General features: G+C 42.5%; 1 protein-coding gene across 1 annotated transcript in view; it reads right to left on the reverse strand.

Moving 5' to 3' along the window:
- Positions 1-3,560: 3,560 nt before the first annotated feature.
- Positions 3,561-17,708, reverse strand: part of SLC38A11 (solute carrier family 38 member 11) — a 50,139-nt gene continuing 35,991 nt past the window's right edge. Inside the window, exons 6-10 of the mRNA XM_073545242.1 lie at positions 16,919-16,989; positions 14,064-14,225; positions 9,724-9,836; positions 4,663-4,794; positions 3,561-3,833 (exon numbers count right to left, since the gene is read on the reverse strand). Of these exons, the coding sequence (XP_073401343.1) occupies positions 3,561-3,833; positions 4,663-4,794; positions 9,724-9,836; positions 14,064-14,225; positions 16,919-16,989 (751 nt within the window). The remainder of the gene's footprint in view (positions 3,834-4,662; positions 4,795-9,723; positions 9,837-14,063; positions 14,226-16,918; positions 16,990-17,708) is intronic.

A 17,708-nucleotide genomic window follows, 5' to 3' on the forward strand; every position in this document is an offset into this window, starting at 1 on the left:
GAGATGAGATTTCAGCGCTGAAATCTCATCTCCCGAGATTTCAGTGCTGAGATCTCCATCTGCACGGCGGCCATTTTCCCGGAAGGAGTCTCTGCTATTCAAGTGTTTAATTGCACCTTCACAAGCAAGTTACCACTTTGCTCATACATCTCAGCTATTATTGAGTAAAACTGCACTTCTGCAAGCAAGGTGCCAGTTTGACTATGAATCTCCACTGTTAACGAGCGACGAGCCGATGAGCGACACGTGGACGCGGGTGGGGTGACGTCTTCATCGCCGCTTCTGACAGGTAAGTAACGACCGCCGACTGCTGCTACGTTGCTGGTGAGATCTGCCTGTTTGGCAGCTCACTAGTGACCATTTAGCGATGCACCAGCGATCCTGACCGGGTCGTATCGTGGTCGGGATCGCTGGTGCATCGCTAAATGTGACGGTACCCTTACTGTTCAGTCCACACATCTGGTTCAGTTGCATATAGTGTTTTCAGCTCTGTTTGCCTATCTGTGCTTCCTTCATACCCTACTTTATTGGTCCTCGCTCATCCCCGTGTCATCCAGAAGGTCCCACACTGCTGTGTCCTCAGTCCATGCATGCCCCTCACCCTGATTTAGGCTTTGACAATTCACACTAGGTTAGACCAGAACAAGGGCAATATTTGGGACGATAATGCAAAATTCAATTACATGGATTGTCTCTGTATACTACAGAAGTAAAAGCAGCAACTTTAATAATTATGTAAAATAAAATGAAATCCAATTTTTCAATTGATGCAAAATAGCAATAAATAATAACAGTTAAAATTCAAGGAAATGAAAGATGTCCTGACCGGTATAATATTGTGCATATATCACAAAGATTTGATAAATATGATGCCCAGCCAAACCTTTGCTTATTATTACAGGTTTATTCACAGAGCGGTGTTCCTTTCCTCTTCCTGTTGCACTTCCTAAATATTGCTAGTTGTTTTTTTCTGGAATTTCCTTCTAACCAACGCATATGTTAAAAATGTTGTTGTAATCTATCTTATGAGTTACCTCTATAGGCTGATCAATGGCCAGTAAAGTAACCTTCTCATCAATATCTTTTTCCCCCTTGTATATAAGCTGCTATTAAAGGAGTTGTCTATCCAGGATGGCATGGTGGTCGGATGATCACCATTGTTCTGGCTCCTTGCATTCTGCATGAAACTGCCTTTTTACGAAAAAAATGGACTTTTCATACAGCCTGGCCTGAGACTGCACAGCTGTGTATGGCTTTATATCTTCACAATGGGGCATCTAGACCAGTAAGAAGGGTTGTGATAGTGGGAATTCTTCCCTAGGTAATGAACAGTTTGTGAAGTTTATACCCAGGGTAGAGTATTTCTAAAGATGGTTCCTGAGTTTGTTAGGATTCAAAATAGTTTTAATAAAGGAAGAAGGCAAAGTTCCTTAAAGGGGTTGAAGAAAGAAAAAGAAGAAAAAAAAAGAAAGAATACAAGAAAGAAAGAAAATGAGAAAGAAGGAAAGAAAGAAAGAAAGAAAGAAAGAATGAAAGAGAAAGAAATGAAATGAAAGAGAAAGAAAAAGAGAAAAAGAAATAAAAATAAAGCAAGAAAAAGAAAGAAAGAAAAAAAGGAATAGAAATAAAGAAAAAAGAAAGAAAAAGAAAAAAGGAAAGAAATAAAGTGAAAAAAAGAATAAAAGACAGAAAGAAAAAAAAGAGAAAGAAAGAATAAAAGAGAGTAAGAGAGAAAGAAAGAGAGAAGGAAATAAAAAGAGAAAGAAAAAATAGAAAAAGAAAGAAAGAGAAAAAAAAGAGAAAGAAAGACTGTCTTCCTCTAGAAATAGCTGTACATGAATTGGGAATTGTATTGCACTTCAAAATAGTTTTAATCAAGGTAAAAATGGTTCATTAAAAGGGCTGTCCAGAATAAAAAAAAACCAAAAACATCTTCTTACTAAAATTGCGCCATACCTGTCCTTGTATTGTGAACGATATGGCACTTCAGGACTATTCACTTAAATGGAGCAGAGATGGAATACCAAATTTAGACAATGAGTATAGGTGGCGCTGTTTTTATAAGCATAAGCCATGTTTTCCAGTTCTTCGCAAACCTCTTTAAATACATTGCCTTTAGTATGTATAGACTTTCAAATATGCAAACTACTTGGTCAAACACTTCTTAAATGAAAGAGAGCCCAGTGCAGAGTCTAACAATACTCGCATGACTTTGTTATGTCACATGAGCGCTGCAGTCGATCAACAGCCGGTAAATGATCGCTTTGCTCCTCACTCGGACGTCTGGAAGTTGTGAGCGCTGCAGCCTATTAGCAACTGCTGATTGGCTGCAGTTCTCACATGACATAAAAATGTAGCATGAGCTACTGGGGACCTAATCACATTAGTCAGGGAGGTGAGTATAAGCTGTTTTCATTTTCATTGGAGCCCTTTATCATTTAAGAAGGGGTTGTCAAAGTAGTGGTCATTAACCTCCATAGATATTCAAATCTAGAGTTAAATAATGAGTCTTCTATGCTGTTTGATAGATTAATTCACTTACAGATTGCACTTTCCATTTTAATGAGGAGTGCAATAGGAGATTTGAATCCCTGCATCCATTTCTCCCTGTTGACTGATAAATGGAGCAATATAATTAACGTTAAAGAGGTTGTCCACCAAACTAGGACAATCCCTTCTAGATCCCTATGGTCTCCCCCAATAAAATAATAGCACCTATACTCCCCTCCGGTGCCGGCGCTGTTCCAGCGGTGTTGGCACTGGCTTTCCCAGGGATTGCGTGACATTGTTATATCACGTGATCCCTGCAGCCAATCAGCACTGGCTTCACTCTCCTCTCCTACGGACATAATTTACATCTGAAGGAAGTGAGAGGGCAGCAGCAGCATTCGCTTCCTCTGGATGTCTTGATTTGTCCAAAAGAGGGGAGGGAGAAGCGCTGATTGGCTGCAGGGATTGCATGATATAACAATGTCAGGCGAGCCTCGGGAGAGCCAGTGCCGACACCGCTGGAATGGCTTCGGGACCGGAAGGGAGTATAGGTGCAACAATTTTACTGGGGAGGAGGACTTAGGGATTCAGAAGGGGTTGTCCAAGTAGTGGATAACCCCTTAAATAAATAATGTTATTTGTGCCTTGAAGAAGACTGTCAGTCTATGAGTAAGGACTGGGACTACCATGTGAGGAGATGCGTAGACAAGATGAGGACTGTGGAGAGGTGAATAGTATTTTTATTTTTTTAACCCACTTCCCAGCCCTTCTGAATCCAGAGAAATGGTGGCCAGCCAGCTGCCATTTTTGCTGTATGCGTGGGAATTGAATTCCCCAAAAATGTAAATTCTGCAGAATTTGAACTTTTTTGAAATTTGTGGCCAAATCTATTCTCTAATGGCAGGCAATAAAATCAACTTTCCTATGCATGCTGAGCTTGGTGATTTAGTCGTCTCTTCGGATATTCTTCTTTAATACAGCCATACTAAGTATAAAGCACTCAGCCATTTACAGATTCCCGGGAGGTCGCCAAAAACAAAATCAACATAAATGATGTAATAAATGAAGAATTATTTTATTTTAGATCTGTTTGTTTGGTATAAATGTGCTACAGGAACATCCATGAATGTGGAGTTTGAGAAACAGTAAAACATTTCTTTTCCATGACTGCATTCTTGAGGATATAAAATGGCCATAAAAAAACCTGCTGGCATTATTATTACACCAAGCAGAAGGATTAAGCACGGCATGGCATTGTTAACGTGGTACCAGTGATCTGTGGACAGCTTCAGATAGCAGGCTGTAGGAATGATGAAGACGAGGGGAGTAGCGCTGAGAACGCCCTGAAAAATAACAGATACATAATAAATACAGTTGTAATGTTGTGATTAAAATTTCATTATTAAATAATTTGAATAACAGTGTTGTCACTACTACAGTAGGTACAGGATACTTAAAGTATTGCAGTAGGACCCAGGAGCTTCTGCTTGTGCTGCTGCACCGGTATAAATGCTCCTTTTCATACTAGACCTCATACATTATAATTTAAATCCATTTAATTTTAGTCCCCAGCATGTTCCTAGTAAATCTGCATTGAACGTGAGTGTGGGAACCACAAAAATTTACGACCAAAAGATCCTGCATCATCAAACTGTAGCATCTTTATTAGAAAAGGACAGGATTGGACAATAGGGGGACATGTGCAAATTGCAAACTAAAGTGATGATACAGGATCTTTTGGTCGTAATTTTTTGTGGTTCCCACACTCACGTTCAATGTATAGTAGCGACTGATCCATGATTGTCCAATATTATGTCCAATATTATGGCACCGACGTGTTATCGCTTTACATGTAGGATGCACCCTGGCTAGTGTATTTTTTCTAGTAAATCTGCAGAACGGTCAAAAATTCCTGCATTAACACTGCCTGTTATATTTAGACAAATGCCAAATTTATGTGCCGATCCCGAGAGGAATATTATGAGGGAGTATAAATTTCCGGTTTGTAGCAACCCTGTGAGTACAGGATTACACTTCCTATGTAAGACCATTTAGATATGATGCTCAACTCATGGGGTCCAGAGCTGGGAGTGGTGGGGGGGCTTCTTCGCTGCGATCACATTTCTAAACCCGTATACTTCTACTATACCGCATGACACTTCACACACTTACATTAAGCTCTAGGACCATTCCTAGGCAGTCAGAAAATAAGGAGGCGATTGTGGTAATGGATACAACCAGCAATGTCACTGCAAAATGATCCATGGTCGAAAGGATCCCACCGAAGAATACATTGGAAATTACCTGTAGAAAGCAGAAACACCTGTCACTTTTCATGGGTTGCCATTAGTGAGACATCTCTTATGTATTGGGTAAATGTTTCTAATGACATTTATTAAACTTTTTTTCATTTAGCAGGGGTGGCTGTTTAATGGATACCTTTGGAGAGGGGTTCTTTAGTTAATAACATTGCACTAACTTCATTCATTTTTGGCTCCCTGGAAAGCAGTTTGCAGCCTACTTTTTCCCCTTTCTTTATATCTTTAACCTCAAGAGTGTTATGCCGGTAGCTTGCACACCCAGTTGCGTAACTACAAAGTTATGGGCCCTGGTGCAAAGTTTCAAATGGGCCCCCCCATGCCAAAATACACACACGGCTCCGCTCCGTACACCTCGTACACTTGCGGCTCTGCTCCATACACCTCGTACACACGTGGCTCTGCTCCGACTCCGCTCCGTACACCTCGTACACACACGGCTCCGCTTCGTACACCTCGTACACACGTGTCTCCGCTCCGACTCCACTCCGTACACCTCGTACACACACGGCTCCGCTCCGTACACCTCGTACACACGTGTCTCCGCTCCGACTCCGCTCCGTACACCTCGTACACACACGGCTCAGCTCCGTACACCTCGTACACACATGGCTCCGCTCCGACTCCGCTCCGTACACCTCGTACACACACGGCTTCGCTCTGTACACCTCGTACACACACGGCTCCGCTCTGTACACCTCGTACACACACGGCTCCGCTCCGTACTCCTCGTATACACGCGGCTCCGCTCCGTACACCTCGTACACACGCGGCTCCGCTCTGTACACCTCGTACACACACGGCTTCGCTCTGTACACCTCGTACACACACGTCTTCGCTCTGTACACCTCGTACACACACGGCTCCGCTCTGTACTCCTCGTATACACGCGGCTCCCCTCCGAACAACTCGTACACACACGGCTCTGCTCTGTACATCTTGTACACACGGCTCCGCTCACCTCTTACACATACGGCTCTGCTCCGTACACCTCGTACACACGCGGCTCCGCTCTGTACACCTCGTACACACACGGCTCCGCTCTGTACACCTCGTACACACACGGCTCCGCTCCGTACACCTCGTACACACACGGCTCCGCTCCGTACACCTCGTACACACACGGCTCCGCTCCGTACACCTCGTACACACACGGCTCCGCTCCGTACACCTCGTACACACACGGCTCCGCTCCGTACACCTCGTACACACACGGCTCCGCTCCGTACACCTCGTACACACACGGCTCCGCTCCGTACACCTCGTACACACACGGCTCCGCTCCGTACACCTCGTACACACACGGCTCCGCTCCGTACACCTCGTACACACATGGCTCCGCTCCGTACACCTCATACACACACGGCTTCGCTCCGTACACCTCGTACACACACGGCTTCGCTCCGTACACCTCGTACACACGCGGCTCCGCTCCGTACACCTCGTACACACACGGCTCCGCTCCGTACACCTCGTACACACACGGCTCCGCTCCGTACACCTCGTACACACTCGGCTCCGCTCCGTACACCTCGTACACACACGGCTTTGCTCTGTACACCTCGTACACACACGGCTTCGCTCCGTACACCTCGTACACACGCGGCTCCGCTCTGTACACCTCGTACACACACGGCTCCGCTCCGTACACCTCGTACACACGCGGCTCCGCTCTGTACACCTCGTACACACATGGCTCCGCTCCGTACACACATGGCTCCGCTCCGTACACACATGGCTCCGCTCCGTACACACTGTAAACCCCTCCTGACCCCACACAGAAACTTCACCTCATCCAGCACCATGACGACCAGCACAAGAGAGTCCTGCAGACATCGAGGCTCCTGATCATTTGACCCCTTACTCCTCCCCTCCTGTAACCTCATCACAGGTCCTGTGCGCACATTGGAGAAAACAGCCTAGCGACGGGCTGCGTTCAGTGCGATGGGTCTCTGCGGGTGGGCGAGGATCGGGTGCATGGGGGCGTGGCAGCTCAGTGCAGTGTGGGACGCAGGTGGGGGGGTCAAAAATGAGACTGTCCCGCAAGAATTGGGACGATTGGGAGATATGCCTGCCGGGCTCCTGACTTCCCCCCCCGGGACCGGATGCAGGAGTCACCACTCCGACTGTGGTAGTTACGCCCCTGTGCACACCTTCTCAGCACCCTCCTGTTCACTGCGTTAACTTCTCTGCTCCATCCAGTGTCAGTCCATCGTACTGAACTGCCTCTAGCAGCATTCCTAGCTCTGCTGTATTCCCTTGAGGCTGAACAGTCTCCACCTGGCTATAGGGAGGTGCAGCCAGACTGTTGAAATTTGATCTTTAATCCGCTGGGACCTGCAGATTTTTGCTTCCCAGGCCTATCCCTGCCAGCAGGGCATACAGTATATTAGACAGTTCCTCCCGCCACACCTTGCCTGAACTTAGGTTCCTAGTTGCAGTGCGTATCCAGTATCCTGTGAAGATGCATTATATTGTTGTCTCTACTGTTATTGACCCGATTTGTTTCCATGTTTTGTCTGACCTTTCCGCTCCTGACCCTGGCTTCGTAATTTAAACCTGTACTGAAAGTCCTGACCTTAGACTTCCTAAGTCTCTGTTTATACCCTCTGTGTTGCCTCATCTGTGCCTCTGACCCTTCGGTCAGCTGCTACAGATCTGGGGTCTGCTCTGGAGTGGCACCTGGTGGCTACCATAGGCCATAGCGACCCAAGCCTACCTCACCATTAGAGGCTCTATTGAAGACTAGGTAGCCACTTAGTTATGCCCCTCCAGGGTAAGCCTGGTAGTGGAAAACAATGTTTGGAAGTCATCATTTTGTGTAAGCGCGGGGGTAGAGGCTGTGGAGCTGTCACACTCTTTGCTGGGAGCTGATGGGGACATCATGCTTTGTGGGGGAGAGGGGAGGGCTATGAGGGCAATCACATTTTGTTGGGGACACTTTGAGGGTATAATAATTTGCTTGCGAGAAGTACTGTGGGGAATCAAACTGTATGTGAAGCGGGCAATTTTGGGGCGTCCTACCTTATGGGGGTCACTAAATTGGTATTGTAGTGGATGAGAACACTAAGAGACTTCTCCAGGGGCAGAGTTACTATGTAAATGCAAAAATAAATGTCCCTCTCTCTTTCTTTAAAAGTAGGGAGGTATTCATTTCTGTGACTGTGTGTATGTGCTGTCACCCTGCCTATATCAACAGTTATACAAGGCTAATTAGAACTTTTCCTATGGTATCTGTCACAGAAAATATTAAAATCTCTAAGCTACACTAGAGAGGGAGAATTTACCCCCCTCCTCCTCTGTCACTCAGAATTGCAGCAGGAGACAAGAGCTGGCAATTTAGCTGACACTCTTAAAAATAGACTTAAAATAGACAAAGAGAAGTGAACCATCCTAACTAAACATGCAGGCAACCCTTTGAGAAGTGAAAGACCCTGGCAGTGCCCAGGTGACTGAACAAGGATATCTATTGTGCATGGGCAAAGAGTTACAGATTGGATAAATTAAGACAGGAAAAGTCTCTTAAGTTTGAGAGGATTGAAGCGAATATCCCACACCCTTTAGAGATGGCTATTTGTTCTCTACAGGTGCACATTCCTTTTATCCAAATATTTTTGCCAGATGCCTGGGCACCAGTAGAAAAGTATGAATAAAGGGGCTTGTATAAACACAATAGAGATGGGACATATATTTTCATCTTATGGGATAATAGGGAAGAAATATGCATATTTTTCCATAACTGTAACCCCTGCCTATAAGCCACAAATCGATAGTGGGCAGACTGCTGAAAACAGCCATGTCATATTTGGTGTCTAGGTAATGGTAAAATCCCGACTAAAATTAGGCAGTGATCTTGAACTTCTGTCATCATCCGCAGAGAAGTGATCACATAAGTTGAGAATTTTATAAAATCCTAAGGGGCTGAGAAAAAAAACACAACCTGTTCCACATGAGGTCATCAAGGGAGGGGTGTGGGTGTAACTCAGGTACTGATAAAAGTCAAGGTACATTATGATCTGGGTTTCTGTAGAGAGATACGCATCATGTATGTATGAATTCGGTCCCCTCGACGTTTTTCAAACTAAGCGCTCTACTTCGCTAGGCCGAATCATTTCTGTGATTGGTGCAGTAAGTTTCTTTTGTTTTATCTGTTTTATTTTATGTAACTTTATTTGCTGTATTGTTTTGTCCCCTTTGTAAGATCTTTTGTATATTTTCCATAATCACTGGCTAACATTTGGATTGAATTTAAAATTTAATAGTTATGCTCCTTTTGTTCTGTAAACCGTGCCTCAAAGCCATGCGATATCTACCAAGCGTCCAGCTGGCCTGAATATTAAAAAAACCTGACTGGTAATGGCAGCTAATAATCTTTCTTGGGTTATTGTGGAGTTCACAATGACTGTATCAGAAATACATACATATATTCAATGTGTTGGAATTGAAGGTATATATACCATATGCTCAATGTTAGTTCCCCAATAACCGGATGATTAGTGGAAGCAGCCTGCAGCCTTCTCTGTTAATTGTCAATCGAGTAATTGGCAGGATGATAGGGAGCAGCAGAGAGCTGTTCGACACAAAGATCACAGCGTGACTTTCCCAGGCTGTGATATCTTGACAGGGTCCATTATATCTTTGTATGTCCCAGCCTATAGTGAATACATATTATAAGGTCTGCTTTGTTCTGTGTTCATCACTTTGCTTCCATCACAAATGTGAACAATAATCTTGGAAATTTGCTCTAAATTCCCTATTGAAGCTTTTGTATGCTGTAAAAATAAATTTTGGAAAAGCAGCACCATCTGCTGTTCATTTGAGAGCACGGTTCACAAAATCAGGATTTTTTAATAATGTACTATCTATATTTGTTCCTCTTGCACCTTACACCCTTATTTTAACCGTTTCACCTTACCTCTCTAGCAACAAAACATTCCATGGGATAAGTAAGAATTATTGTCATTGCGTAGAAAAACCTTCCAGCTGTGGCCAGATTATCATCATTACAATAATTTTCAAACAAGTCTCCTGCAAAGGATAAATGATTTTAAGAACTTGTGAATACAGCAACTGTTATAGGGTTATGATGGTGAAATCTATCTACCTATGCGGCTCCGCACAACTCTGCTATTTGCTAAGTGTAGCCATTCTCATTCCCTGTTTATAAGTGACATGTCACACAAATCCTGTAGGTGCCCATCACTATCAGGCTGAGTTCACATGTCACATTTTTTTCGCGTTTTCGCGGCGGTATTAAATGTGCAATTTTGCAGTGAAAACGCGAAAAACAAGCATCCCATGCAATCCTATGGGATTCCGCAATGCTGTGCTAATGCTGCATTTTTTTCCTCGGCGGAATCACTTCGTGGTAAAAAAAGCAACAGGCTCATTAATTTAGCGGAATCGCAGCGATCCGGCACCCATAGGATTGCATTGTTCCGCTTACTTCCCGCATGTTGCTGTGCCCACCATGCGAAAAGTAAGCAGAACATTTGCGGATGGTACCCACGGTCCGGAGGAGAGGAGACTGTCCTCCGGGCTTTGGGTACCATATCCCTGTAAAACATAGAATTAAAATAAAAAATATTGCTATTCTCACCTTCCGGCGTCCCGCGAAGCCTTCCCGCCTCTCTCCACGCTCCCGGTCCCAGTAATCCTTTGCGAGAATGACCGCGATGATGTCGAGATCTCACGGGAGCGCGACGTCTCGCGGTCATTCGTGATGACGTCGCGGGAGCATGATGTCTTGCGGTCATTCGCGCAAAGGATTTCTGGGACCGGGAGCGTGGAGAGAGGCGGGAAAGCTGCGTGGGACGCCGGAAGGTGAGAATAACAATATTTTTTATTTTTTTTATTATTTTTTACATTTTATCTTTTACTACTGATGCTGCATAGGCAGCATCAGTAGTAAAAAGTTGGTCACATTTGTCAAACACTACGTTTGATGAGTGTGACCAACCTGTCAATCAGTTCTCCAAGCGATGCTCCAGATCGCTTGGAAAACGCTAGCATTCTGCAAGCTAATTATGCTTGCAAATCGCTAGTTTTCCCGCAGGAATTTAAAATGCGATTTTCTCGCGGAATGGAATTCCGGAATTCTCGCGGTAACTTCCGCGAGAGTTCCGCTACGTGTGAACGTAGCCTCACTGTTGCACATCACAGGTGTCAAGTTGATAGGTGTTACATACTGTATATACATACTATTAGACATAGAATAAGTAGGTGTATATGTCCGCAAATCTATTAATTTACTCATCTATCTATCTACTGTATCTGTCTGTCTATCTCATATCTACAATGGCATTTAAAAGTTTGGCCACCCCTGTTATTGTTAACAGTTAAGCAAGTAGAAGATGAAATGATCTCTAAAAGGGGCTAAAGTTAAAGATGACACATTTCTTTTGCATTTTAGGAAAAAAAAATATAAATTTTAATATTTTACAATTTAGAAAATACAACAAGGAAAATGGGTCAAAGCAAAAGTTTGGACACCCTGGATGGTTAGCTCCTAGTAGCACTCCATTTTGCAAGTATCACAGCTTGTAAATGTTTTTGTAGCAAGACAAGATTCTATACATTCTTGTTTGAGGGATTTTTCAGGCATTTTTCCTTGTAAAATTCTTCCAGGTCTATGAGATTCCTGGGTTGTCTTGCATGCACTGTTATTTTGAGGTCTAGTCACAGATTTTCAATGATGTTCAGATCAGGGGACTGTGAGGGCCATTGTAAAACTTTTAGCTTTTGCCTTTTGAGGTCATCTATTGTGGATTTTGACACATGTTTAGGATGATTTTCCATTTGTAGAAGCCATCCTTTTTTCCATTTCAACTTTTTATTACAGATGGTGTTATGTTTTCATCAATAATTTGTTGAAATTTCATTGAATCCATTCTTCCTTCTAACCGTGAAATGTTCCCCATGCGATTAGCACAACCCAAAGCATCATTAATCCACCACCATGATTAATGGTTGGCGAGATGTTCTTTTTCTGAAATTCTGTGTCCCGTTTTCTCCACATATACATTTTATAATTGTTGCTAAAGAGTTCTATTTTAACCTCATTGGTCCACAAGACTTGTTTCCAAAATGCATCAGGTTTGTTCAGCTGTTCTTTTGCAAACTCCTGATGCTGAATTTTCTGGTGAGGATGCAGGAGAGGTTACCTTCTGATGACTCTTCCATGAAGGCCATATTTGTGCAGGTGTCTCTGAAGAGTAGAACAATGTAACACATCTCCTCAGTCTGTTAACTATTTCTGAAGGTTTTTTGGACTCAAGAGGGGGTTCTGATTTGCCTCTCTAGCAATCCTACAAGCAGCTCTTACTGAAATTTTGCTTGGTCTTCCAGACCTTATCTGGACCTTCACTGTTCCTGTTAACTGACATTTCTTAAATACATTTAGATCTGAAGAAAGAGCAACTTGGAAATGCTTTGCTATCTTCTTATAGCCTTCTGCTTTGTGGGCCGCCATTATTTTCAAAGTGCTAGGCTGCCGTTTATTGGCACAAGGTTAGAGGAGGCTGGGTTCTTATAAAGCTGGGAAATTTGCATCACCTGGCCTTTCCTAACGATGATAGTGAAGAAGCCATAACTCTAACAGGGTAATTAAGGTCTGACACCTTGGGCAAAGTTATCTGAGCACACAAATCTCCAAGGGTGCCCAAACATTTGCATTGGCCAATTTTCCTTTTTGTAATTTTTGCAAAGTAAAAAATGATAAAAGTTTAAAATAAGAGGGAAATGTGTCATCTTTGAGTTTAGGGCTTTTAGAGATCATTTCATCTTCAACTTGCTTAACTGTTCATAATAACAGTAATTATGACCAGGGGAGCCCAAACTTACATGTCTATCTATCATCCATATTACCTAGGATCTCGATTTGACAGTATTGTTACTCTACAAATTTGTAAAATGAAATATGAAAATGCATTTTGCAGCCCTACTCCTAAGAAGCGTACAGAAGATTCATTTTTAGCATTGCTGCTTTTCTCTCTTCCCGTTTATAGGAAAGTGTTGAAAGTTCAGGGCGGAACATAGAAAGCTGGAGTTGATAATATAATGGTCTCCTTTTTTACATAGAAAATTTGCATTGGAAATCGCACATCAGCAAGTCTGAATCCAACATTATATGGAAAAACATTTTCATGTTTTCCATGAAAGTATTCTCAGTTTTCTGCGTGAAGAATTAAATGTCTGTAATCTTTGTGCTGGAGGAAGAAAGTTTCCAGTTAATTAAAATTTTAGTTCACATAAGTGAAAAAGTCTATACATTTTATTTTTTTTTACACTGTGCAATATTTCAGTCATTTCCATTTCCTGAAAAGTTGATTAAATAGTAACATTTCAAATGCCATTGGGTTTGTTTTCTGAATTTTTCAGACTTTTGAACGTTAAGTGTTAGATCTCATAATGGATGAAAACGAGCTGCTGTAGGGAGAATAGGGGAAATGTAACCTCATCTTTTCAGTTATCAGCAAATTATTGTTATGGCAGCTGGTAAATATAGTTTTCTTTTTGGATTTTTTAGGTTTTTTTTGCTGATATGTTCCCTTTAAAGAGAATTCAGCATTTGATTTTTTTAGTTTATGTTGAATTACTCCTCCAATAGTCCCTGCTCCACTGATTCTGGAACAGTTTTTCTTTTTCTTCTGTGCCCCTCCATTCCAAAGTTATGCCCCCCAGTAATAATGAGGCAAATTTTCCCATCATCCAACTGGGCGAGAATCACATAATTTCTCTGTGGGCGTTTGCTTTTTCTCCTCTGATGCCGACCAATCAAAAACCATTCCCATATAGAAGTTCTGTGGTATACGCCCAGTTTATTAAAGAGACAATGTACACAATTATTACAAGGGGGCATAACTTTCAATCAGAGGGGCACAGAAGAAAAAGAAAAACTGTTCCGGAATCAAAGGAGCAGCGGTAATTGGAGGAGAAATTCAGTTTAAATTAAAAATATCCAGTGAAAGGTCTTCTTTAAAAATGCTCTTTGGCCAGGAGTGACTGCTTCCATTGCTTTCTCAATAGCTATACTAAATAGGGATATTGTTTCCGACACTCCCATTTATCCTTATTGAGAGTGACATTGCATACTCATCCTGTTCTGTAGCCAAGAAGTGGGTTTAAGAGCTGAGGCCCCCCCACATAACTGACACTACTTTTACAATCTGAGTAATGGTCAGATTAAGTCAATGGAAATGAGTTAGAAAAACCCTTTTAAGTGTATGTTGCTTTAAGACGGTTCCTATACTTTACCTTGTGTAAATCCGGTAAAAGACACATATCCAAACACTGAGTACTGGATACTGATAACTAATGAGATTATCATGGATATATGGGTAATATTGGACCAATTTCTGACTGTCCCTTTTTCAAGTGATCCATAAATTAAAAAACAAGCATGGTGGCACATGAACACTAAAAAAGAATGAAATAGGAAATTATTGATTCATTCCACATGTCAGAGTGCAGAATTTATAAGAAGCAACACAAAAGCGAAAAACAGATGTTTAAAGGTGATGTCCGGGACTTTGTGAAAAACAAAAAATGTGCTTCAGCACTACCTGCCTGTTCCTTTCTACCCTGGCACAAAGCAGGCACAGAACGCTCTTGCTGGCGATTCAGCTGCCTCTGCTGAATTCAGGTCGACAAAGCGAAGGCTTCTTTTCCACCCTACTGTGTCAATGGGATGTGACTTCCGATCTTATGCAGATTGACAATCATCTCCCCAAATGAGGCAGCAGGGATCCGGCTGTCAATCAGAATGATGTCAGCAGTACTGCCCTGTCAACAGAGTGGAGCAAAAAAGAAGCCGCCACTCTGTAGATGTGACGTCAGCAGAGGTAGCTGAATTGCCGGCAGGAGTGGTCTGTGACCTGTGTTCCTGGGAATAATAGCTCCAGGCACAACAGACAGGTAGGTAGCCATAACTTGCCTTAAAGTACTTAGGCACATTTTTTTTCTACAAAGTCCTGGATATATAAAAATAATAATAATAATAATATTAATAATAACATATGCATTCTCTTTCCAAAATCTGCATCACACTTATTCCTAGTCTATGTCTGATTTTGCAAATCAGTCCCATTGAAGTAAACTGAGTTGAGGTGCAATAAGAAACACAGTTTGTGTGGTACGTGTGGTTCTATGTTTCTTCTACAAGGGTTTAAAGGGAAACTCACCTAAAAAAAAACCGCTATTAACATGCAGAAAAAGAAAGCGGCAGCTGTAACCGTGCCCCCCGGCGCTGATTGACAGCCAACCCTAATGCTGAGCGAGCTGTGAGTCAGTGCAGGGGGCCTCTTTATACACAGAGCGCTGTCTGAATCCGGGCTGGCACCACTCACATGACTGAAACCCGAATGCTGCTGGCGGGAATAAAGTTTATTTCCTCCTGGCAGCGCAAGTCTAAGTGCCAGTGCTAGGCAGGTTTAGAATGCTATTACCCTGAAGATTAACCCCGTATCTGCAGGTTAATTGCATTTTTCATGTGACAGGTTCCCTTTAGTGTAAAAATGGTATCAACAATATTTTCCAGTTTGTCATAGATACATGTAAGGAGCATATTGGACACATCTGGGTCTGATACTGTCATTGATTTCCACAAAGAACTTACAGGTGCTCTTTAGATTGCTCATGCCCAAGTTGGGAAACAGAAGAGTTAATAGTTGGGACTAGCCCAGAATGGGAGGGGTTATGCGGGGGGGAGACATAGGACAACTCCCTGGTAGTGGGTCAGATAGGGCCGAGCGTGTAGTAGAACCAGACCTAAGGTCTGATAGCTGACAGATTGACATGCTAAGTGTATGATGCAGAAGAGAGGGCAGACGACAAAGGGCATAAAATGCATCCTAAGGGCTAAAGGAAAATAGCGTGACTCTGACAGATTGGATTCCAGGCCACGGAGACTACGTAAGTGGCACAGAGTTTTTTCCCAGGCCAAGTAGAAGACTCATGAATAGGGGACTGGGTAAGAAGAAAGTGTATCGGCAGGACAATAATGAACTGTTATCTACAGTGACTGAGGGCTCTATTGTGTGCATTGGAAGGACGTTATAGTTGCCATATTGGGACAGGAATACTCTTAGAGCAGCGGACTTTCAAGATCTTGGTGAGGAGTCATATTGACATACTTCAAGAATTGGGGTCCTCATTAGTCAGTTGGGAACCAAGAGTAGCCGTGAGCGGTTGTAGCGACCCAAACGCCCCTCACAGGGGAAGAAAGAATCTCCCGTAATAGTGGACCTGATTGTCATGGGATGCAGTAGTGTGCAGTGTAAAGGAAAAGGGGTGGTAATGAATGTAACCGACAAGTGCCCTTGCCTATGTGTAGCAAGAAAAAGAAGTATGAAGAGAAATGCCTGTTATCTGAAGTTCATCTACAGCTCATGTTTAGTAAAAAGTTTATTTTTTGAATTTGGTTCCTTGCACTCTTCTGTGTGACAACTGGTCCTGGGTGGCACATACGGTACATCAGCATCATGAAGTCTGCAGCGGCGTATCACCCAGATAACAAGAAGAGCACACTCACAGCCAGGAGCCCCATTTTCATGTAACGTGCTGGGGAATAGAAGACGAGTAGCTCACCCATTCACTTACTAGCCGAGAGTTACTACCAAGGAAAAAGAATCTTTCAATATGTTTATGTTGGTTTTAGCCCAATTACAACTTAAGGAGTTTGTTTCAGGATTGTTAGTTCACCCTATAGCTTAAAGGGGCTGTACAGCCTTAGGTTACTAACCTGCAGTCATTCTATGTGACTGCAGACTTGTGAATAATCACATTGCACACACAGTGTGGATTTCCGATTCCGGGATCGTCGGGCGTGTGATCACAAGTATGTGATTTATATACATGCAGTCACGTGCCAACTAGACGTGCGCGACCTGACTCAATGGAAGTGTATTGAGCGTGGTCGAACACAGTCTAGTCGGATTGTGGCTGGATGTATGCAAACTGCATACTTGTAATCACAAGACCCCCCACTCCCGGAGCCGGTGAATCCTCGCAGCGTGTAATATGAGGATTCACACATCTGCACTCACATAGCGTTTGTAATGTTAAATTATACTTTAAGCGAACCTCATTTATAAACACTTATGAATATTTACCAAAAGACATGACTCCGACTGCTTGCACTGCATTCCACTTTGCAAACACCCAGGCGTCTTCAGTACGTGGTCTATAATACGAGCAATAACATTAGGTTATTATAGCGATGGCATAAAATGTAAACCATGCTACTTTTTATGTCAGATAGAATATTTATTTTCTTGTTTATTATATGCTTATAAAATAACATTTGTTCATTTGAGACAAAATTTAACCCCTTAGTGACGGAGCAAAATTTTTGAAATCTGACCAGTGTCACTTTATGTGGTAATAACTCTGGAACGCTTCAACAAGTCCCAGTGATTTTGAGACTGTTTTATCATGACACATTGTACTTTATGATAACGGTAAATTTAGGTCAATATGTTTTTTTGTTCTTATTTATAAAAAATATCAGAAATTTGAGAAAAATGTTAAAAAATTAGCAATTTTCAAACTTTGAATGCTTATCCCTTTAATCCAGATTGTCATACCACACAAAAACATTCATAAATAACATTTCCCACATGTCTGCTTTACATCAGCACCATTTGTAAAATGTTCTTTTATTTTGTTTGCATTTTAGGAGGTTTAAAAATGTAGCAGAAATTTTTCATTTTATCAAGGAAATTTACAAAAAATTTTTTTAGGGACCTATCCAGGTTTGAAGTGACTTTGGGGGTCCTATATATTTGAAAACCCCCCAAAGTTATGCCATTTTAAAAACTGCACCCCCTGACATATTGAAAACTGCTGTCAGGTAGTTTATTAACCCTTCAGGTCATTTTCAGGAATTAATGCAAAGTGGCA

Source organism: Dendrobates tinctorius, unplaced genomic scaffold (genome assembly GCF_039654945.1).
Source record: "Dendrobates tinctorius isolate UK_male_01 unplaced genomic scaffold, ASM3965494v1 ptg000143l, whole genome shotgun sequence".
Classification (NCBI taxonomy): domain Eukaryota; kingdom Metazoa; phylum Chordata; class Amphibia; order Anura; family Dendrobatidae; genus Dendrobates; species Dendrobates tinctorius.